Here is a 24,062-nt window from a genome sequence, read left to right on the forward strand (position 1 = left end):
ATGATGGTTGCCAATTTTTTTGTAAAAAAATAAACAAAAAAGATATGTAAGAATATATTGAATTTTATGTCATTTAAAAATGAAGCTCAGTGTGCCATGTCAACCATACGTTAACGCCGTTGGGCACAATTTAACGGTAGGGGCCTAATTGTTGTAATTTTCACAAAATAAGGAAGCAATTGAGACGCTGAAAAAGAAGAGGATCAATTTGAGATTCTAAACGAAAATGGGGACCTACCGAAACATTAAACCTATAAACAAAATATCAAACTATAAAGAAAATAAAAAAATTACAATATCAACAAAGAACAAAAATATATGCAAGCTTTAATATAAAATTATATTATGTGGATTGTAGGTGATAGTGATGGAGTTGAATCAATGTATAATTAATACATTAAATTATAAAAACAAAATTAAATGTTCTTATAAAGTCTATAACATATTGCAAAGACTTTAAATATTTTTCGAACGTCTCTAACTTTTGATCTTCAACATTTGATCTTCAGATATTCCTTCTTCTCCTAGGCATTAGTCCTTCGTAAGGTGAATGAAGATTGTGTATGCATAAGACACTTTGACACTCAAGTCATCCTCTCACGTTTGTAGGTAATAATTATGTAATTAATGAAAATGTAAATCATATTCTTTGTAATAAGTGTTATTTATACTTACTATATATGTTGTTGGGTTTTTTTTACCTAGAGGCCCTAGGCCCATTAGCCCAAATACCTATATCTCCTAAATTGTCTTAGTTAATCATGGGTAATGATGACTAATGAAGTACCTCCACAACACTAAAAATGGGATTGAATAGTGTTACAGAAAAAAAATTCATAACCGATATAATATAGCACCTTAGTTGAGGATAACAGATTTTACGTAGATTATTTAAAAGCTCGACTTTGGAATTGATTTAAGCGATAAGTTCTTTTCAAGTGTTATTCAATGGTTAAGAGATATTCGCTGCAACATTTGAATAAAACTTCATTTCTAATAAAAGTTGTTTGTTACAGAAAGTTTTATATTAAAGATAAAATTCCAACGGCAGGTTTTGTAAGAGAAGGGTTGAGAGAGAATAAAACAGTAAGTGCACAAATATTTGTATACTGGTTCACTCTAATTGAACTATTTCCAGACTCCTCTAACCTTAGAGGGTTGCACTATAAATTTCAACAATATTACAACTGAGTATTCTCACCATTCTTGTTATCCCTAAATGCTCCTAGTATCCACCTGATATACCGTTTAGTTAAGTTTCACCCACTCTTGGTTACATAGTATTTTTCACCACTCCTGGTATCCCTAAATGCTTCTAGTATCAACCTGATACACCGTCTAGTTGAGTTTCACCCACTCCTGGTTTCCTCTAGAAAATCCTGGTATCAACATAATACGTTGCCTAGTAATCCTTAACTCACCTGAGTTAATCAGCAAGTGTTTGAATTCTCTTCAAAATATGAAATCAATCTAATTGCTTACAAGTCTTTAGATGATTACTTTTAAAGAGAGGATATATGTTCAATACAATTTAGTCTACAGACTCGCTAGGTGTTTTTCTATCTTTTCTCTCTACTTAGAAATAGTAAGATTATATTACAATGAAGCTTGAAAGTATTTCTAGACTTGAGTTTTTTCTCTTCTCAGATATTGTCTTTTTGAGTTCTTGAGCTCTTTTGTGTTTTTCTCTCGACGATATGTTTTTTTGCTCTTTTTATCTTATTATTATTTTCGTAAGTTATTCTCTTAATTCTTTCTTTGAATCATCTTATATTCAAAGGCTTCTAAAAAATATCTGTAACACTGAGCTTTTGCCTTGATATTGTGTCTTCTTAATCTTGTCGTATGAAGCAATCATTGTTAAAGTCAACTTGTTAGAGCATGCTTACTTTTTCAGTACTTTGACAAAAGTAGGTTAAAATATTTATCTGGCACGACATCTGATGGAGAGAACATTCTGCAAATGTCTTTTTTGTTTCTAACGTTCACTTCTGATGTGTATCAGATGGAGTAGGCCGATGCATGTAGTAGGTTATTTGCAAAAGTAGAGTAAATATACATGCAACATATATGTCTTTTCTCTTATCACTTTTGTGATTTTTAAACGTTGAACATTTAATGATTTTAATGCTTGTTCAGAACAACAAAGTGATTTTTACATTTTCTACCATTCGGGTAGCATTTTATCATTTAAGTTTTTTTACTAAGACACCAAGCATGATTGAAGACTTCATCGTTAGATGACGTAGATAGTTTAACTCATGGTACCGTCTAGTCTATTGTAAACGCTTTAGGATATTGCTTTCTTCAGCAAGTGCGTCTAACGAGTTGCCTTCTACAAGTTTTTGGAAAATTAATTGAGACTTTCGAATGACTTATCAAAAACATTGTGTCGACACTTTTACATTCTAATTTATTCGAGAGTTTTGAATGATTACCATTTGGTACAATATAACTTTTACATTTAGCAAGACTTTCATTGACACTTTAACTTTAGGAACCATTTAATGTTACGTCTAGTTTATACCTAAGTGTTTTTCTAAGATTTTCCTAAGTTATTAGGTTTTCAAAGTATTTAACTTATCACCTGTGTTTCAGCTACTTTGATGATGACATATTCATATTCTCATTACATTTAATGGTGTTTTGTTAAACTTCAAAACATATGAGAGCGTTTAAATATTGTAGTTTTATAGACGATTTTGTCTTAACAATTAAGTGCCATGCATGATGTTGCACTAGCTAAATAGAGATGGGTCAAGTACATGTTGACTTAATGAGCCAACATGTACTCGTCCAAGGACGATATCTATACTAGTATGACTGAGGGTACTCGATCATATATGCTTTTCTTGTATTTGGTTAGCTCACATTTTCTTGTTTATGCATGTGACTACAATGACCGTATAATATACGAGAGTAGGTGATATTTCAGGTAATGTCTCAAGTGATGCGGGTGATGTTTAGATACGAGAAAACGAGCGGGGAAAACTTTTAAGGATTCCAAAATGTATTAAAAAATAATATTGTTTAAATATTATAATTTTAAACAACTTTTTAATTTGATTTAAAGTTAAACATTGTGTATTTTGAGAATTTGAATTTACCATGGTATCATATGTTTTCATTATGAATGTTTAAGAGAAAAGAAAATGTGGCTACCATGACACTCCAAGAAAAGGGGTGTTACAATGTCATGGCAATGCTCTAGTTAGGACAAGCAAAATCTAGAAGTAACCAAGCCAACAAGAACAAGATGCTCAAGGTTTTAGATGGAATGGAGAATGGTGGTGGTATAAGGTGGAGGTTGTCACAGTTTTGGTGTTTGAATGGTGATGGAAGGTGTGTTTGGTGGTTTTCTAAGAGAGGTTGGGGGACCTCTTGGAGGAAGGTGGCTAGAGGAGGCCACTTGGGTTGCTCTATCCTAGGATGACCTTAAAAGAATAGTATGACAGAAAAATGACAGCATAACTTTACTCTAAATCAAAGGTGATTACATAATGGAGAACACCTCTATTTACAGGCCAAGGTGTCTTAAAATGGGCTGAAACTTTAACATAAAAGAGCCACCTTGGTTAGCTTGGAGAGTAAGGAGAAATCCTCTCCAATAGTAGGGAGACAAGTGGCAAAAATCCTCTCAAATGAGAGAGTGACAAGTGCCCACTACTTATGGAAACACTCTCCATTCCTAGAGTGACACATAGCCACTAACTAGGAGGAAAACTCTCCAATGAGAAGCTTCCACATGTTTAGGACAAAATTCTTCTCCCTTATTCTTCAAGCTTAGCCAAAATGTTGACCCCTTAGTCAACACACCCATATTGAATGTCCAAGCATAGTCAACTTTGGGCCTTGGCCCTTTGTTGACTTGTTTGGTCAAAATCCTATTCTACTTGGCCTAAAATACAAGGCTCAATTGAAATCCTACACTACTAGGCCCATAATATAAGGTCCAAATAAAATATAGACTACTTGGCCCAAAATACAAAACCCAAATAAAATCTAGACTACTTAGCCCAAAGTACAAGACCCACAATTATTCTTACTCTACTAAATCTTCATGATCACTTAAGATGGCCCAAGAGAAAGGGTTTAGGCCCATCTTCCATAGATGCCTCCAACTCTTCGTGAATGTGCTAGGTCACGACAATGGGTATGCCATCACAATGTACCTTATGAAGATCACCTTCATGGACTTCTTTAATCTTTTATGCATCAAGTGAGTTTCCTTCCGTCCTTCCCTTGGTGGTTGTCCTCCATGGACATATGGTGATGTGCTTGCAAAAGACATTATAAAGTCCAAGTTAGTAGGGTGAGTCAGATAACCGTTAACATTATAAATATCAATGTGAATCATTTACCTCAATTAGTGTGCTATTTATAGGATAATTATGAGTTTGCGAGTCCTCACTTATATGGATCTGGGTGGGCCATGACCTATTTATCTCATGAGTGAGTTGTTTGATTCAGAATGTGCTAAGTTAAAGAATAATACACCATTACAATATGTGAGACCAAATTATAATTAGATGAAAACAAACTAACTCGTAATCGATAAACATTAGACATGTATATTACATTTGATACTGAATAGACTTAATTTCACTTTAAGCAACAATTTTATCATCACCTATGGTAATATTTTGTTATTTCACCGTCACATTGTTTTAAATTTGTAAGATAGACAATTTTATTTAAATTATTTTCATGAGTGTATAGTTTTTTTTAACAAAAGTAGTCCTATTTAATTTATATTAATTTTAAACTAATACATCTCAATTTAAAATAATTTCATAATGTCAAATTATTACTTAATTTTATTTAAATTAATTCCAATTTATTTTATCTTAATTTCTAAAAATCATATTTTAATTTAATATATTTTTATCAGTATTAACTTTTTTAGTTTAGATAATTACTCACATTTCATTATAATATAATTTACACTATTTATAATTTAACTTAAATTACTTCTATAATGATCTTATTTTTTATAATTTTTCTCTAATCTCTTTTTAAATTTCATGTTCTTCCTTAATCCAAACTACACAACTTCCACTTTTCTTTTTCTCCGTTTCCACGATTAAAACAAACACAAGCTAAATTACGGTCAACTAACGACACAAAATAAGAAAATTAATATAATTAAAATAAATAATTTTAATATAATCAAATTAAATTATTTTTGGGAATAGCTTTTCTGGCATCTATGTGTGTCTATTAGTGTTCCTTCATTAATTAATATATCAACAAATAATCCATCGAAGCTGTCTCTGTATTACATTCCTGCATTAATTAAAACGTTTCAATTGCCCTCCTCAGGATAATTGGGTGAAGAAAAAGAGAAGATTTTTACAAAAAAGTAAAAAAAAAAGAAGACAAGAGGGTGATATTGAAGTGGAGTAGGAAGCAGGTAAGGGAAGAGAGAGAAGAAAAAACAAAGAAGAAGTGGAGAGAGAAAGAGGAATTGGGAAGAAAAGAGTGAGAGAGAAAGAAAAGGAGAGTCGGCGCCCATTGTCCCCGCCGACCAATCATAACGTCGTTTTCAACCTCATCATACCATACCCACCTCTTTCTCCTTCTCCTTCTCTTCTACACTTCATTCTTTCTTCTTTCTCTAACTAATAACAATCTTCATTTGCTTTGGTAAATCTTAAAACCCTATCTCTCACTCCACCTCTTTCTCTTTCCCTCAGGTTCTTCCCATTTATATTTTTTTCCAAAATACGGAAGACCTCCTTCTTCTTCTAGCTTAGTTTTCCTCTTCTTTTCTCTCTTTCCTATTCAATCTTCATTCCTTTCGTTTCCCTGAATTTCCTTTCCTTTTATTTTATTTCAAGAAAGGATTTTTTTCCATCTTTTTTTTTTAATTTCGAGAGATATGAAGGCCTTGACCGAAGGATCCTTGGTAGAGAGGTCTGACGACGGCGAAAAGGAGAAGAAGAAGAAGCGCCGATCCAATCGTCGATCCAAGCAAAACACTTCCCCATCTACAGGTACTGTAATTTGATTAACTTTTTTAATTGTTGTTGGGTGTTGGGGATTTTCTTTCTTGCCCGGAAGACAAAATTAAATCCTTTTTACTGGGTTGATTATGGGTATTGTGGATTATGAGAACATGGTTCTGTGTGTGTCGAAGTTGCTCTTGTGTGCTTGTTCTGTTTATGACAAGTCAAAGCGAAGAAGAAAGCGTGTGCCGATTTATATGTTCCTGATTGTAACACCAATAGCTGTTCTTTAACAATGGTTTCAACGTTTTACTGGTCTTGTCTTTGTCACTGTTTCCTTTTGTTTGGATGGTCTATGATTCTTTTCATCAATGTTAAAATGTATCGTGGTGGTTTGGTTTACCTGAGACTGTGATTAACTGTTTATTCTTTTTAAGCTTGAAGTTTTTAGATTTATAATTGAGGTGAAATGGTTTGAGGCGGCTATTTTGAGCGTGTTAAATGAGAAAAAAATGTAGTGTTTCTCTTGTGTGATTCTTGTTTTTTTTTTTTGTTATTTGATAGCATCTGAAGTGAATGAGGCCCAGGGGATGCTGCCAGATTCAGGGAAAATTGAACAACCTACTCATGCATCCACTTCCTTGGAGGGTTCATTGAAGCAGGTCAATGTGGGTTCTTCTAATGAGCAAGGGCTATCCAATGCATCAAATGTTGCTTTTACATCAATGCCCCCCATGCATATGAATGAGCAAGTGGAATCTGTTGATTTGCGAATTGTGCCCGTGTATGGTGGAGGAATTGATTCTAAATCATTTTCTGAGCCCGCTGGTTGCAGAGGGTCATCGGGAATTAATAAAAACAAGGACACAGTTCCTTGTAGTCCAATTCGCATTTGTGGCCAGAAATGCATTTTTAGTCCACACTTGTCTTTAGAGGCTGTTGAGAAGGCATTAGAGGTTGGTAATGTGGTATTATTTTACTCACATGTGTGCACACAATTTAATGTGGCTACCATTGTTATGAAATAAAATTTGGTTACCTTCCTTTGGTTTGCAGAAGGGCGATGTTTTTAAAGCTCTCTTTCATGTCAATGCTCACAATCGAGTGGAGGTTATTCTCTAACTTTTATCTTCCAGTGTTTTGTTGCTACATTTTTGTTTCTTGTTTATGGGAGTGGGTGTGGAGGTAATTGATGTTTAAAATTTTCTATGAACTTATAGGCCTACTGCAAAATTGACGGAGTGCCAACTGATGTTCTCATTAGTGGGATTCCAGCCCAGAATAGAGCTGTAAGTATGAATGTCATTATATTTCCAATGTTTGTAATGGAAAAAGCTGCCTCTTTTTTGTTTTCTAATTATCAAATACAAATCACTGTGAATTATTATACTGCTTTTATGCGGGTCATTTTGCTTATACCTTTTATATCCATTCATTAAGATTTTCTGATTTTCATGTTACCTTTTTGCATGGATTGATGTAATTACCTACCTAGACTATATATGTTGATCTCTCTTGTCCCATGTAGTTGACCTTACCTAATCAAATAAGGCTTTTGTTGGTTGTGTGTACTGGTTTATGGGGTGGATAACGGATCTAAAGTAATTTTCTAAGGTGTTCAGCAACTACAATTTGTGCTCATGTGTTAGGGGCTGGTGAGTATACGAGAGAAAGAGATATAGGAGGGAAAAAGAAGGGAACCGAACGGTAGGGGACATGGGCCGAACGGTGGAAAGGGTGGAGCACGATGGCCGAACGGTTAATTACAGGGAGTGAGCAGACCAGTTGATAGAAGGTGGAGAGGGACCTAGCCGAGCGGTAGAAGGAAGAGAGAAAGAGGACCGAACGGTTGGGAGCAGTGGGAAGCATCGTAACTGACACAGCAGTTAGGATGGGCGGGACATTTATTAGAATTTATGGTCGTATCTCAGGATATAATTACATATAGGGTAAATAAGGATAAATATATTCTTATCAGATAATCATAATAAATAGACGTAATTATGATTATTCTTTACCTTTTCGGGAGGGAGTGATTAGGAATAAGATAAGGAAACCTAGGGGGAAGGGTATGCTTTTGGATAATTAGCTTGTGTAGAGAGGTTATGCTCTCAGGTAACTGAAGGAGACCTTGCTCCCAGTTATTGGTTGTTATCTTGACTCAGTATTTCTACTCAATAACAGTGGTATATTCAGTAAATCTCCATTGTTCCTTATCATTGAGAGCTGGTTACGACCCATACTCGGGTACGTAACATCATGTGTGATTGAAGTAATTCTCTCATTTATGTTGGAAAATTGTAATTTTCATTTCTAATTGCATGGGGTTTTAGATTTAGATGCATTGTTTATTTCATAGTTGATATTATAACTGAAATTGCTCATTGTGCCTTGTATTACTGAATGTTGTATATCTAACATAGTTTTGTGTAGGTGGAAGGTGATATTGTTGCAGTTAAGATTGACCCCTTGCCATTATGGACAAAAATGAAAGGAGCAAATGGGTCTTGTAACAACACTTCAACACCTGAAGGTAGCAACCTTTTTACAGAAGATAATGATGTGGATGGTAAAGGGAAACATAAGGTAGATGCTGATCATTGGTCTGGCCTTTGTGGAAGCTATCCTGGTCAAAACAAGGAGGATGCTGATCAACAATCCATCTCCTATAAAAATGATTCTTTGACTGGAAAAGGAATTGTCTGCAATGATAATACCTCCCAGGGTTCTACTAACCATTTAGATCTACTTGGAGGAGCCAACAATGGCAGCATTAATGGACATCACCATGCTACTCCTGATTCCTTAAAGAGCAATTCTTGTAGTGGACAAGTTGAAGTAGTTAATGCTGTGGAAAAGATGTGTTTGTTGGTTAATTCTGTCCCTTCAAAAAGACCAACTGGCAGGGTGGTCTCTATTATCGAGAGATCTCCTCGTCGGGAGGGTATTGTTGGTCATCTTAATGTGAAACAGTGGGCTTCATATAAGGAAATAACCAAAAAGGACATCAAGAAGAATAAGAACTTGGTTTCTGATAATGATTACATCCAGCTAATACCAACTGATCCAAAGTTTCCTATTATGATGCTTCTTGTTAGAAAGTTACCCGAGTGCATTATGAAAAGGTTGAAAAGTGGTGACATGACAATTGAAATGGATCTGGTAGCTGCACAAATTGATGATTGGGTAGAAGAAAATCCTTTTCCTGAGGCCCACATCTTGCACGTTTTTGGAAGAGGTGGCGAAATTCAGACCCATTTAGATGCAATTTTGTTTCAGAATGCAATCTGTTTTTCTGAATTTCCTCCAGAAGCTATGTCCTGTCTTCCGTGTGTTCCTTGGGAGGTACCTCTGAAAGAAATTCAAAGTAGAAAAGATCTCAGAAATTTGTGCCTATTTACTATTGATCCTTCAACTGCCACTGATCTGGATGATGCTCTGTCAATTGAGAAGTTACCTAATGGGAATTATAGAGTAGGAGTCCACATTGCTGATGTATCATATTTTGTTTTACCTGGCACAGCCTTAGATAGTGAGGCTCAGTCTAGGTCAACAAGTGTACATATGTTGCAAAGGAAGTTACCTATGTTGCCTTCATTATTATCTGAGAATATTGGGTCACTTAGTCCTGGAGTGGATCGACTTGCTCTTTCTATGCTCCTGGATGTGAATCATGAGGGGGATGTTGTAGACCGTTGGATTGGTCGTTCTGTTATACACTCATGTTGTAAGCTTTCATATGACCATGCCCAGGACATCATTGACAGGAATTTTGATTTTGAAGGTTTAAAGAATACTAAAGATGGCTATCCCAGAGTGTATGGCCATTTTGAATGGCCTGATGTTATTATGTGTTTGAAGAGTCTGTATGAAATTTCAAATGTCTTGAAATGCAAGAGGTTTACTGATGGGGCTCTACGGCTTGAGAACCCCAAAGTTGTTATCTTGTTTGATGAGAATGGAGTTCCTTATGATAGTAAGCTTTCCGAAAGGAAAGAATCAAATTTTCTTGTAGAAGAATATATGCTTTTGGCCAATAGAGTTGCTGCCGAAGTCATATGTCGAGCTTATCCTGATGCGGCATTGTTACGGAGGCATCCTGAACCTAATATGCGAAAGATGAGAGAATTTATGGCATTTTGTCAGAAGCATGGTTTAGAATTGAACACGACTTCCTCTGGTCAATTCCATTGGTCATTAGAGCAGATCAGGGAAAAGCTCAAGGGTGATCCTGTGCTTTACTATATACTTATTTCTTATGCTGCTAAACCAATGCAGTTGGCTTCTTACTTCTGTAGTGGAGATTTAAAGGATAGTGAAAATGAATGGGGTCATTATGCTTTAGCTGTCCCATTTTACACTCATTTTACATCACCTCTGCGTCGGTATCCTGATATTATTGTTCACCGGACATTACTTGCTACCATAGAGGCTGAGGATTTGTATATGAAGCATCAAAAGGCTTTGCAGGTTCATAAGGAAATGGATGTGGCGAAAAGATGTTTCACTGGTATCAATTTTGATAGAAGTGCTGCAGAATCCATCAAGGGAAGGGAAGCACTATCAGCTGCAGCTGTGAAGTATAGTGTTCCAGGTGGTGAAATACTTGCAAATATTGCTGCTCATTGCAATGAGAGAAAGCTAGCTAGTAGAAATGTTAAGGATGCCTGTGATAAACTTTACATATGGTTTCTCCTGAAGAAAAAGGAGGTATAGTTATTCTAAATCATTCTCTTAGAGTTGTTGCGAATGAGGCAATCATCATGCAACTTTTTCATAGCCTTTTGTTTCTGGGGAAAGCTTTTGGTTCTTCTTATGTTTCAAGTTTAGGTCTCGATTTCATATTTTCCTTTGCACTTAAAGTCTAACTTCTATTCTGCAGGTCTTATTGTCAGAAGCTAGAGTTATGGGACTTGGCCCAAGATTCATGTCAATTTACATTCAAAAGCTAGCTGTGAGTAACTTCTGACCATATGCAGTTCTAATGTGCACTAGAGTCAAGGTGTCAATGTGTCTTTTCAGTAAATATGTTTTTTTATGCAGAATAGCTTCCACATATCACTGGACTAATAAAATGGCTTATATAATCTCTCTATTTTCTGTTGATGGTTGTAAAAAATAACCGTGTTTTTATTTTGTAGGCAATGATAACATCATGTTTTGAAAACTCATGATTTTAAGAGGTTGGGTATTAATTGAATAAGTTGTGTACTGACATAACATTACTCATCATGGAAAAAAAAGGCTTGGTTGCTGGTACTTGGTGATATGTCTATGTAACCTTAATAAATGATCTACTACATTTTTTTGTAATTTATCCAATTACCATAAGAGAAGTACCTTTTCCATTTCACTACGGAAGGAAGCTTAAGTTCATTTTCTTGAAAATTTATAACCGCAGGAATATTGTATCTAACAAGTGTGCATAATTATTCTCTGTTAAGTTGGAGACACCAAATGCAGCAAATATTGTCGCTCATAGAATTTTCATATTCTATATTTTGCAATTAATAAAAAAGAAGATTTGCGTAGTTTTACATTGTACAATTTGTGCTTTCTTTCAAGTAACTGGTGGCATTCTTATGATTGTTTTGTACATTGTTGATATTCAGATTGAGCGACGCATATATTATGATGATGTGGAAGGCTTGACTGCAGAATGGCTTGAAACAACATCCACGCTGGTGCTCAACATGTCAACCACTAATAGGTGTACATTTAGGAGGGGCTGGTCTAACAAGTGGAGGGCGATTGAAGAAGTTGCACTGCTTTCTTGTCCATATAACCTGAAAATTACCACGGATAATTCTAACCAGAGTGATGTAATAAAAGTGGATGCGGAGACTGAAATTGACCCCTTAGTTTTTCCGCTCACAGTGCATGTTCTTTCAACAATTCCAGTGGCTCTTCATGCTGTTGGTGGTGATGATGGGCCCCTTGATATTGGAGTAAGGCTCTACATGAGCTCCTATTTTGGGTGAGTTGGTAGTTTTATGGTGGCAGATTTTTATGGGATGAAATGTGGAATAGTGTATAGTTCGACGTAGGTGGGAAAATTGCATTGTCTAAATTTGCGAATGTACTAAGAACTTGTTTAAAAAAACTGAGATTGTGTAGGAGTGTAGATAAAAGCAGGAGGTTCTGTTATAGATTTGGCCTCATTGCCTGTTTCTAACAGAACCTTCTTATTGGAATTGGCGCTTGTTTTTGTTGGCCCGCCCGTTCCATCTACTTACTATTTGCTCGTATTTGGTTCTCTATTTGCAACCCAATAATTTTTTATTTTGGGTTTATCAAACATTTTTGTATGTTACTTTCTGACTTTGGTCAACGTTGAAATGGAATAATCTTGTGTTATACCGTTGCTACTCTCATTTCCCATTTCTGAATAACGAAAACTCATGGAAATTCAATGAAGTTTTTGTTCATTTTTATTTCTTACGATGATGTTCCAAGTTGTATAAAGTATTAGGAGAATTTCGACAATTTTTTCAACCGTAATCATCTTTAGATAATTTGATTGTAATTATAGACGTCAATTATATTTGTTCTTTTTCAAACATTTGTAGTGAATTTGATTCTTCAGATCTTATAGGAAATCGTTCACTTAAATTCAAAATAAAAGCAATATTTTTTTCATTCTCTTGAATTTAATATCAAATTACCAACGAATTTTTTCTTAAAGAAGGTTTATTTTTTGTATTTACTCTAAAAATGAACCGTTTATTGGCGGCAAAAGAAGAGAGGGAGAAGAATAACCGCAGTAGATGGCTTCAGCATTTGGGTGGTTCGGTCCTCTCATCGATCTCTCGAGAGCCTCTTCTCACATCGGCGATTTCGTTCAGCTTCTCGTCTTCGTTCACCGTTCCTTCCCCGTTCAGGTCTCATACTCGGTCCTCTCTCTACTCAATCCCTCCTTCTTTTACCGTTAACTTAATTCCGTCCCTTTCTCTCTCATCACCAGTGCAAGTCCTCCAAACGAGATATAACACGAACCGACATTGAAGTCGGTGACGATACGACGCCGTATTTCCTAGTTTCTCTTTGGCAGAAAAACATGGCCTCCATGGTAGCAGCCGGCGATGTCGTCTTGTTACAGAGTAAATTCGTTTCTTCCAAACTTGTATTGTATCTGTTGAGATGACGGCGTTAACTAGCGCTGGTTGCACACGTTACAGATTTCAAGATTGCGAAATATGGCGACGCTGTTGAGGCCAGAACCGTTCAGTGGTCCTCTCTGATTTCCTTGGTCCACCCTCACCATTCTCTTCTCTCTAAGGGTCTGTTCTGTACTTCTGCTCTTTCTTTGTTATTTTATCTGTTTGGTTAAGTTATTATCTTCATTATTCATAATTCTTCGCACATTTGTGTCTGTTGTTTTGTTTTTTCATTTTTATACATTCCAAGCAACTGAACATGACTCAACAAAATACACCTTCTATTCTTGATGTTAAATCTTGTGTGACGGTGTAGAGCTGGTCAAAAGTGATTCAGGTAACTCCACCTTTGTTGTACTAATAGAAGTGATATATATGCTTTAAGTGTTTGTAACGTTATTCCATAATTGATATTAGAGTTTCATCATGGTAACTCTACTGTCAACTTTCATGGCATGGGCTACAGAAGTGAAAGTTTAATTTTGATTGTACCGAACCTAAGTCTTCTGTGGTTTATTTAAGTCTTTTCTCGTGCTAATGGATTAATGATGCCCGCAAATTCCACGTTACCTTACATCACATATGCACAGTTTTTACCATTCGGTTGCAGCTAATCTGCTAGAACTCTCTACTCACCCATGTAAATGTGAGATACTATTAAAATTATGGTTTAATAGCCAATTTAGTCCTCACTTTGGTTGAAAAATCTCAATTTAGTCCCTCGTTATAAAAATGTTTTGAATTAGTCCTAACTTTTAAAATAGTGGGTCAGATTGATCCTTTCTGTTAAATATAAGTTAACAAAATTAATGGATGATGACGTGACACAACTTAAAGCTAACGAGGGACCAATCTAACACATCAGCTTTAAGCTGTGTCACATCATCATCCATTAATTTCGTTAACTTATATTTAACGAAAGGGACCAATCTGACCCACTATTTTAAAAGTTAGGACTAATGTAAAACACTTTTATAACGAGGGACTAAATTGAGATTTTTCAACCAAAGTGGGGACTAAATTGGCTATTAAACCTAAAATTATTGAATGCAGATATAATTTGTTACTCTATGCTTTAAAAGTTTTGATTTTTATAATTTGGTTTTATGCAGCGGTTGAAGAGTTGGTAACGGGTTGCCGTGTTGGCGCAACAACGAAGGATAAGCTTAGGAGGGTCATAAAGTGGGTGCAACAGTCTCGTTCCACTATTTGCAACATCAAGTTGCAGTCCAATCAAGTATTCCCTTTGCCTTGTAATTGTAGCCCCTATTATATAATTTATTACAAGGGTGTGAGAATACCTCATGGAACCATAAAATTATCATGAGCACACAATATCCTAGTATTATATCACGTAGATTTCATATTTTAGATTTTAATTTCCTTTACAAAAATGGTTGTCATTGACGAGCTCACTTGAAAAAACAATTAATACGCTTCATGGATACGGTATTCGTTAAGATATACTGATGAATCTTCTGAATGTGATAGACGCAGCAAATAGAGCATCTGGCAAGAAACTGGACTGTGCTTGAAGAGGAACGACCTAGGGACTGCTTTTCACTCATAGAAGTCTCTCAGCTAACAACATCCTGCAAGGCGGTAGTCTGTGCATCTATTGGTGAAATTGTTCCACTGCATTCCTCCAGGACTCTTGGTGATACCAAGAACGAGAAGATTTTCATTAGTAGGAGAGTTTACAGAACTAAGGATGGTAACTTGGTCGATGATCTCATATGCACTGGCTGTCAGCTCTGCGGTTCACCCTTGGATTCAAAGTACTAAATTATATGATCAATTAATCCTTCGTGTTGTGCCTTTCATTATGATGAGTGATAATTCTACCTTTCTTTCAGATTTGAGCAAAGTGCTGTTCCACTTATCTGTTGGAAAAGTTCAACCCGCCTTCACTCAATATGCTGGATATATAGACCCTTCATGGTAGTTACATGTTCACACATCTTCCACATGTGTTTCTGCTCACCTAGATCTTATCCAGTCACCAATTAGAGTTTTAGGATTAATTTATGTGCTGTATTTATTATGAATTCATAATCTTAGTTCATATTGAAGCAGAAAGAAGTCTTGTCAAAGAACAAATCACAATTCCATATATCCTTTATTTTTGAAACAAAACTATCCATAGCCAGATTAATGAAATGGGAGGCATCTTTCAAGTGTATAAATTTGAAAGTATACTTGAACGTGTCTGGTGCCACTATATGCATACGAAATTTGACATTTTAGATTATTCTTGTAAACTTATAATCATAGACTTGCTTACCATTGCTTATTGATGAAATCTTTGGCAGCTATACTTGTGGGACGAGTCTGATTACATGCCAGTTCTCGTTAAAAACAGGATTGCAGAAATCTTGTTTGGGAACATAAAGGCTGGAAAAGTATACTCAGCTTATAAAGAAGAAACGCATAGCCAAAATCTTGGTCCAAGAAATGAATGCAAGGATAAAGATACCCGTGAAAGAACTGTTATTAACCCAAGATCTTCTAGTGAAGGACTTCCGAGTGCCAATACGTCAGAGGTGGACAAGGGCTTGCAATCGGAGGATAAGCATCTTCCTGATAAGTTCAACTTTTACCGTGTGTGGGTAATTCTTCTGAAAATGTTGCTGAAGCAAGGAAAGAACAGCCCTCTGAAATTTGAGATTAAAGTTGATCCCAGCTTAGATATCGAAAGTGGAAAATTTGAAATGGTTTCTGCAAAAATGCCTTGTTTTGGAACCAAATGATTTCACCATCATGAACTCTACATATTTGCTTACGCATCTCTCAAACAGCACTTTATTGAATACTCCCACACCCTCTTTGCAAAATTAGCTTATAGGCAGTAAGTGATTTTGTTGTGTTTTTTATACGAAAAGTTTTTCAATTTAATTTTTGAAATCATAAGCAAACTCTTGAAAAGGGGGTTTGAATAGACTTTAAAATTCTTTTTGCAATTTAGTGCTAGATGTTATTTTTAAAGGTTAGATGATCTGCAGGGATTTTTAGAAAGTTTTTAAAATAACAAGAAAGAAGACTTGTTTTATAGTAGTTTACTTCAATTTGAATTATGTTCAGTTCTTTTTTAAAAATATTTTAAAAAAGTTTCACTAATCTTAACTAGTTTAACTCCTTTTAGTTTATAACAAATATAACTATTCTTAATATCAAATAGTTTAATTGAGTATACCATTTAACTTTCCTAAGTTAAATAAAGAAGTATTTTAAATCATTTTTTATTTTGCAAAAACATCAAAATGTTTTTATGAAATGTATAGATAATGATTTTCTTAAAGAGATATTTTTGCAATACAAATTATATATGAGAAATTTGTCACAAGAAATTTCCTTTCTAAAGAAAACTTAGACAATGCTAAGCGTAAGAGAAAATTGATAGCATAATAGTATGTAATAATGTTTCTTTTTGTAATATTTATATTCTACTTTTCATGCAACTCTTTACGTAGGTGTGTAGTTTTTTTAGTATGATGTTGCTTTTTTTAGAGACAATTGTGCTGCTTATACGGATACATAAAACAAAAACATTGAAAAAATATTCTTATAATGTCTTTTTATTTTTCAATGTACTTCTGAATCAATACAAAACTTTTTTTATTTCTCAATGTACTTCTGAATCAACACAAAACTTTCGAATAAAGTTTTATTCTTTGTAGATCTGCTGAGATAAAGAGAAAACAACATAACATATAAGAAAGTATTATTCATACATTTGTTTAAATGTTAGACGTTCATTAGTGTTTACTTGATATATATACTATACAACATTTATGCGAAGTATGTTTAGAGTAACATATGTGTTTAGGATTTGTTTACACATGTATAATATTTAGTGTGTTATCTTAGACGATTCCTTTTTAATAGATGCTATTTTGTTAGGCATTATTATTAAACTTCAAAATAAGGTTTTTAGTTTATTTTGTTTTAATAATCTCTCTTTTTAATGTTTAACAAATACTTATGAAAATACAAAATAGGTATTAGAGAATATCAGAGAAATAAGATAAATATTGATCAAAGCATTATATGATTCTATCATGCTAGTTGTTTAGCTAGTATATTAGAGCATGAACATATAAAAATTGATAAGAATAACTATAGGAATATTGATCAGAACAAATTTTCAAAAAAAATAACTGTCATACTAGTTGTTTATGTAATTGTTTGATATATTAGACATATGAGAATAAAACAAGTTTATCATGCTAGTTGATTAACTATCTTTTATCTTTTATATATTCAGAGTAATTATTCATACTAATGCATTTATCTAGTAGTTTATTATAAAGTGTATGATATATATATGAAATTTTCATCAAAGCCATATAAGGTATTAGAGCATATATAGAAATTACATATAGTGTATCAGAGCATATATAGAATAGATAATATAAGTATGTATGAATGATATATGACTTCCCATAACTCATAAATCATTATTAGGAACATATATAGAAATTGCATATAATGTATCAATATAAGAAGTTGCATATAATGTATCAAAGCATATATAGAATAGATAATAAGAGTATGTATGAATGATATATGACTTTCCATATGTTGGGAGCATATGCAAACAAATGATGTTCCATAGCATAAATGTGTTACTCATTTTCTTGCATCATTGTCAAAATCTTTTCTTCTTGTCGTTCATTGTTCTTAGAAATGATTGATGATACTTGATCTAGGATGAAAGAGTTGAAAATGACATTTGAGAGGGTAAGGGTGTTATGTGGGAGGAATATGGTGAGTTGTTGTTATTGGGTGGTGAGGGGTTGTTGTGGAGATGTCTGGTTGAGGTGAGGGGATATCGGGTTGAGGTGAGAGGGTTGGAGGTTTGTCTAATGTAGCCTCGACCATTAACATAATAATTTCCTTTCTTCAGAGATCTTTAATGCAAATAGGGGTAATTGGATGAACACAACTATATTGATGAACTACTTCTTCAATTGTATTCATGACAAAGCTAAGAACCAAAAGATGGGCAACTTTTGGAGATCGATCTTCGAGGTAGTAGGACTTAGGAAGAATTTTCTTTGTTTAAAAAGCAACATTGTCAAGAAGCGTCAGAGTCGTCTACCAACAATGTTGGGGTCATGACAAATGTGACATGAGAGTCATCAAAGTAAAAGGTTGGACATGGCTCAAGATGCTAGAACTTGGTGGAGGATGAGTTCTTTTTATCATCTCAACTTTCTGGTTCTTTAATGGCCTCAAGTCTACAGGAGGTAAATGTAGTGCAAACTTGTCAAGCACAACGAAGATATCCAATATCCTTTTCGAATCATAACAACTTTGATTAAGCAGCATCAAAGACATGTTTCTATAAAACTCTAGAGGCATGTAGAGGTTTGGATGTTCAACATAAATTGGCAGCATTTTGGATATTGCGAGATATAAGGTGATATGTCCAGGTTGGAAGCAGCCTAAGGTAGGCATCCTTTAAGCGTCTTCCAACGAATGCTGAAGAGCAATATTGAGCTTTTCAATATCCAAAAACTTGAAGGGGTGAGGAGGAGGTTGGGATGGGTTCACTCATGAAGTTGTCTTCCATGGCAGTGATAAACCCAATTGGATGTTTGTCGTTGGGTCGAACAACCACCATGGAGCATCGGGTGGTGATATTTGGACATCTTGGGTACGTTATGGTACGTTTTTGTGGTCCATGTGGGTGAAAGTAAGGCTACTATAACTTTAGGTGGAAGGTTTAAGTAGTCTTGTGATGATTGGTGATGTATGTGTAGGTTATGAGGTGTTGTTGGACTGGGAAATGTAAGAAGTGGGATTACAGGGAATGTTTGGGTGGATAGGTAAATAGTTTGAATGGTTTTGGTTTATGGTGTGTGGAGCAGAAGGAGTGTATATCTAGAGTGAGTTTGGAGGTGGTTTTTTTTAGTAGGTGATGTTTGGCTGTGTGATGTAAGGACGGTATTTTGGTAGGTGAAGGTTGAGTATGAGTGTTTTAGCGAGGTGGTGTGGTTTACAAGGAGGTGTTCTGGTTGGTGAGGGTTGTGGAAATGGTGGAGGTTGTCTAGATGGAGCTGTTTGGTGAGGGGTGAAAGAAAGGGTTGAGTTTGCAACACTAGGTCGTCGTCAGAGCTAATATGAATAACAACTTGTAAAATTATTATGCTAGAAGAAACAACCTTTGACGTTGTCCTGGAAGAGCGGCTGATGATTATCTTCTACTTCTTTGCTTGTGGGGCAACAAGAACATATTCAATGGACTACTCAGGGCACTTGAAAATGAGTTCATAATCAAAGTCTGGGGACTCTTCAAAATGTACAAGAGAAGACACCTTGTCCTTCTTGTATTTCTCCTTCACCAACAACCAACGTGAGTGTTTAGCTGCAACATCGGGCTTAGGCTTAACAACATTAGCAATAAATGCTGAAGGAAAAGGTTGTGCTACAAATGCTGCCACCTTTTCTTCGAGCATCTTCCCTTCATGATCTTTCATGCATTGACGCGTGAGGATTTCCATGTTGATGGCCTTCAGCGTTGAACTAAAGTTCTTCAAGCTCAGCGTTTCCTTCATCTTTTCGTTCATATGAAGAGGGACAAGTCTTTCCCTTCTTTCCCTCGATATCTTCTTAGTGTCTAGCAGAGGAATGGTTGACAACCTCTTCAAATCAACATTAAGGTGCATCTGCTTGAGGTTGTTGACACCATGTTGACCTTTGTATGCTTCGCACAACACAATATTGTTCCTTACTTGTCGAGGAACATCAATAGATAGCATGTGCTTAATGATCCCTTGATATCAAATCACCCTTTGGAATAAATATGCGTAGTATCCCTAGTAGACGTTCTTGTGGAGGTTCTTGATAGACCTTATCAAGTTGATGTAGATGACGTATGGAAGGTTGAAAGGTACACTAGTCATCAAGTGGTAGATGGCATATCTACCAAGCTTAGTGATGTGGTCCCTTGAGCTATTCTTATGCAAGAAGATCTTCGAGCACACATGTTGAAACACCTTTGCGTAGGGCGTCATGTGTTGATAGACGACCTCCTTCCCAGGAGATCTCTAGAGAAGTTGGTGTCGTACATCTCGTTCTACAATTCTTTTGTAGGCATATAGATTGTCCAACCCTTTGTAAAAGCAATTGTTGTATCTTTCACAACCAATGGCTGCTGTAATGCTTGCTATATTCACTTTCACCTCCTTGCTAATCACTTTGGAGGTTAAACCTTCTTTATATAGTTCAACATTGGTCTAGAAATACCTTACAAGCTCTGGGAGAGAAGATGTATCCCACTCAAAGTATTTTAGCATACCACAATGATGAATATCAGTGAGAACATCGAAGTCGTAAGAGCATAGTTCTTACAAATCCACCTAGTGCTCCAAGAACAATTTGATGGGTTTGTCTAGAGCCGAGTTGATCACATTAACTCTCTTGGAAAATGAATATACCTCTTTAAGAGAGCCAACAACTTGTTCATCAAAAGCCATAGTTGTAGAGGTTACGATTTTTGGTAGGGAAAGGTTTGGAATATAATGAGTTTTTGAGAGAAGCTTGAGGGTTAAGTTTCGTGCTAGAGAAGTTATAAGTTTCAAGTGAAGGTTACATAGAGGGATGAAAACTATTTGTAAGAAAAAATTTATTGGAAAGCACAAACGGTGGGGTTTCTGAAACATCATTTCTCATTAAATTCTTGTTGTACCTAGTAAATTTTGAGACTATCTACTATGCAATATGGGATAATGACTCTCTTTGGTCTTGTGTACGAAAAGGGAGTGGTGTTGAAATGTCGAACCTTCTTTGTATGGGGGGAATGATGTTTTGCCTAGTCCTTATGTGATAGGGAAATAGGTCCTTTAACCGCAAAGACGGTACGACTCAAATGAATTTGTATGGGAAATTTATAGGTGTGTGAGGTAGAGTGCAAAAGTGTGACTAAGTCTTTTCATGATGGAGTTCATGAGGTTGTTGATGCTCATGGTGATGTTCATGATGGGGATATTCATGATGATGTGTTCATGATGGGGATATTCATGATGGTGGTATATTTATGATGATGATCATGGTGTTGAAGATGCTCTTGAGTATGCTATGTTGATAGTGGTATAGGTATATAGTGATGTTTACACTAGTGATGTAGTTAGCATTGGTGCTGATAAATGGATAGACCGTGTGTGATGTAATGTTCGTGATGGAATCAAGGATTGAGGGATTGTTGGTGATTTACATTGACAATGGAATTACTGATTCATTGTGTTATTAGTGGTTAAGATGAGGTTGCTTCTTGATGTTATGTATAGTTATTTGTTAATCATATCTTGAATTGTTATGGTTTGTTTTATATATAGCTTACCACATACTTGTTTGTGTTTATGTTTTTGATTGATATTATCGACGATGATCATATAACATGAGCAGATCATGTTGCAAATGTTCCAAAAGCATGATAAGGTCGTGAGATGATAGAAAAGATTTGGGGTTTTCTTTAAAGTTCTTTTTAATTGGACGTTTGATACAATGTAATGTGGAGTTTTTATTATTTCCTTCGTCATTTTAATTTCTTTTGAACGATGTAATTGGATATTGCTTTTCGAACTAATATGATTTAATTTATTTTTGCACGTTTGATTATTGAGGTTTATGAAAAAATATGTTTCCGTGCTATGAGAAAGTTGAAATGTTCAGTTTTTGTAATTACTCGAGACACCTTAAATTTTGAGGCATTACACATGCCTCCCCTTATCGTTTTTCTTTTTGCTCACCATCTTCTATATCAGTAAGGGCGACAAAAATCGTGGATAGCAAATGAATGTTCAAGACAAGAGCGATATAAGTTGTTAAATGCTTGACTTGAAAGTTTTGGTCAAACTATAAGTTCTCAAACAAATTTTTTTCAAACGTTTAATCAAATTTGTTGTAGCGTTTTGATGAAACTAGCCCTTAATAAAAATAGCGTTTGGTGACAAAAGCTTTTATAACGTTAAGATAATACGCAACTGTAGGAATTGAGATAAAAGCGTTTAGTAGAATTGAAGTAATATAAACACACAAGTGATTTTATATTGGTTCACTCCACCGAGCTATGTCCAATTCTCCTCTAAGACCTCTTAGAGGATTCCACTATAATCTTCAACAAGATTACAACTGAGTATTTTCACAACTCCTAGTACCACATAGTCAATCCAAGTAACCCCTCGTTACTCTTACTATAATCGAGTTTCACCCACTCTTGGTTGTGAAGTATTCTTCACCACTCTTGGTATCCCTAGACACTCCTGGTATCTTTCCGATATATTGTCTAGTTGAGTTTGACTCACTTCACGAGTAAAGCGTTAAGTGTTTTAATTCTCTTAAGAATTTGCAATTAAACAGATCGCTTACAAGTCGTTAGACAATTACTCTCACAAAGAGGATGTGCATACAATACAATTCAATCTAACAGATTCTCAGAGTTTTCTTTCTTCTTACAATAGTAAGCTTATGATTCTGTTGAACTTGAAAGTGCTTTCTTTTTCTTTTGAGCTTTGTTTTTCCTCACAAATATTTTCTTTTGTTTTCGTGTGCTTATTTTCTTGCTATTTTCTTTGACATTCTTCAATATATAGGCTTCAAAAAAATGTCTGTTAGATAGTATTTTTCTTTGATCTTCAGATCTTTTTAGCCTTGTCGTAGGTAGTACTCGTTGGTTAAAGTCAACTTGTTAGAGCAGACATGTTTTTTCAGTTCTTTATCAAAAGTAGGTTGTACAAACTTTTTGGCACAACTTTTGGTAAAGAGAACATTCCATTAATGTCTTCTTTGTCTCAAACGTCCATTTCTGACTTGTATTTGATAGAGCAGGTGGATACTTGACATAGGTAATCTACATAGAGTATAGTAGATATGCATGTAGGCAGATATGTTATATTTCTTATCACTTTCGTTGTTTTGAGACGTTGTGCATTTAATGACATTTAATGCGCGTTTAGAATAACTATAAGCATTTCAATTTTGTATTGCTCAATCAACATTTGATCGTTTAAGCATTCTACAGAAGATACCTAGCAGTTCATGAGAGTTTCATGTTGGATTAAAGATTCGTTTAACACATGGTATCGTTTAGCCTATAAAAGGATTTTCCTAACAACACCTTGTTTAGCAAGTATTTGTTTGATTCAAGAGCACATTTAGTGAGATATCTTTCAACATGTGTTTTTGGATAATGTTTGTACCTTTTAGCACATTTACCAAAACCATCATTTTATAAATCATAGTAAGAGCTCATCTAGCTTTGTTTAGCAAAGTATAACACGAGTGCATTTTAGCAAGACTCTCATTGATGCAGTTAATAAGAAAACCGTTTAGCAGTGCGTCTGTTCATGTATTGGCATGCTTACTAAAACTTTTTTCAAGGTATTTAGATTTCACAAAGTATTTGCATAAACTGCTTATCTTTTAGATATATTACTTTTTCAAAGAGGACACTCTGTCATATGCTCATTTCCTTTATTGCTATTTGTTAAATTTCAAAACATATGAGGATGTTTAGACAGTTCAGTCTTATAGATGATCTTATCTTAACAACCTCATCCAACACTTTAAGTGTTGATTGCTCCATGGGTGTCATCAGGGTATCACACCAAAAGGTCACCTACTCGGGATTCCTAGTCTAGTAAAGAGGAAACTAGGGTTGATCGTTCTTGTCGAAGAAATACTTATGACCTTTTGTCTTAATGGTCACCTTGAAATACTCATCCTTAAAGTTCTATTACGAAGCAACGAATAGTTGGAAAAGCCACTTGACCAGGTGCAAAAATAATGAAGAAATAAGGTAAGAGTAGAGGTTAAACCAAATGCCCTACATACTATTCTGAATGCCTGAATGATCACCCATGCACTTGGGTGGAGTTGGGTAGGAGCAATGCTCAAGGCCTGTAATACTCTCATCTAGAAGTCGTCGAACAAGATCCACTTGCACAAGTCGAAG

General features: G+C 35.1%; 2 protein-coding genes across 2 annotated transcripts; both read left to right on the forward strand.

Moving 5' to 3' along the window:
* The first annotated feature begins 5,377 nt into the window (after nucleotides 1-5,377).
* On the forward strand, nucleotides 5,378-12,305 carry LOC124824416 (Ribonuclease II/R family protein). Its single transcript, XM_047296880.2, has 7 exons — nucleotides 5,378-5,996; nucleotides 6,513-6,904; nucleotides 7,005-7,058; nucleotides 7,169-7,237; nucleotides 8,382-10,658; nucleotides 10,831-10,902; nucleotides 11,561-12,305. The coding sequence occupies exons 1-7, from the start codon at nucleotides 5,882-5,884 to the stop codon at nucleotides 11,927-11,929; spliced, it is 3,348 nt and encodes a 1,115-aa protein (XP_047152836.2). The 5' UTR covers nucleotides 5,378-5,881; the 3' UTR covers nucleotides 11,930-12,305.
* A 363-nt stretch (nucleotides 12,306-12,668) lies between these two features.
* LOC124824519 (uncharacterized) lies at nucleotides 12,669-15,917 on the forward strand. The gene is made up of 7 exons (XM_047296983.2): nucleotides 12,669-12,829; nucleotides 12,913-13,048; nucleotides 13,127-13,228; nucleotides 14,218-14,342; nucleotides 14,597-14,883; nucleotides 14,962-15,046; nucleotides 15,418-15,917. Exons 1-7 carry the CDS (start codon nucleotides 12,716-12,718, stop codon nucleotides 15,853-15,855), a joined length of 1,287 nt encoding a protein of 428 aa, XP_047152939.2. The 5' UTR covers nucleotides 12,669-12,715; the 3' UTR covers nucleotides 15,856-15,917.
* The last annotated feature ends 8,145 nt before the right edge of the window (nucleotides 15,918-24,062 follow it).

The sequence above is a fragment of the Vigna umbellata genome, chromosome 1 (assembly GCF_029865625.1).
Source record: "Vigna umbellata cultivar VRB3 chromosome 1, Vumbellata_1.0, whole genome shotgun sequence".
Classification (NCBI taxonomy): Eukaryota; Viridiplantae; Streptophyta; class Magnoliopsida; order Fabales; family Fabaceae; genus Vigna; species Vigna umbellata.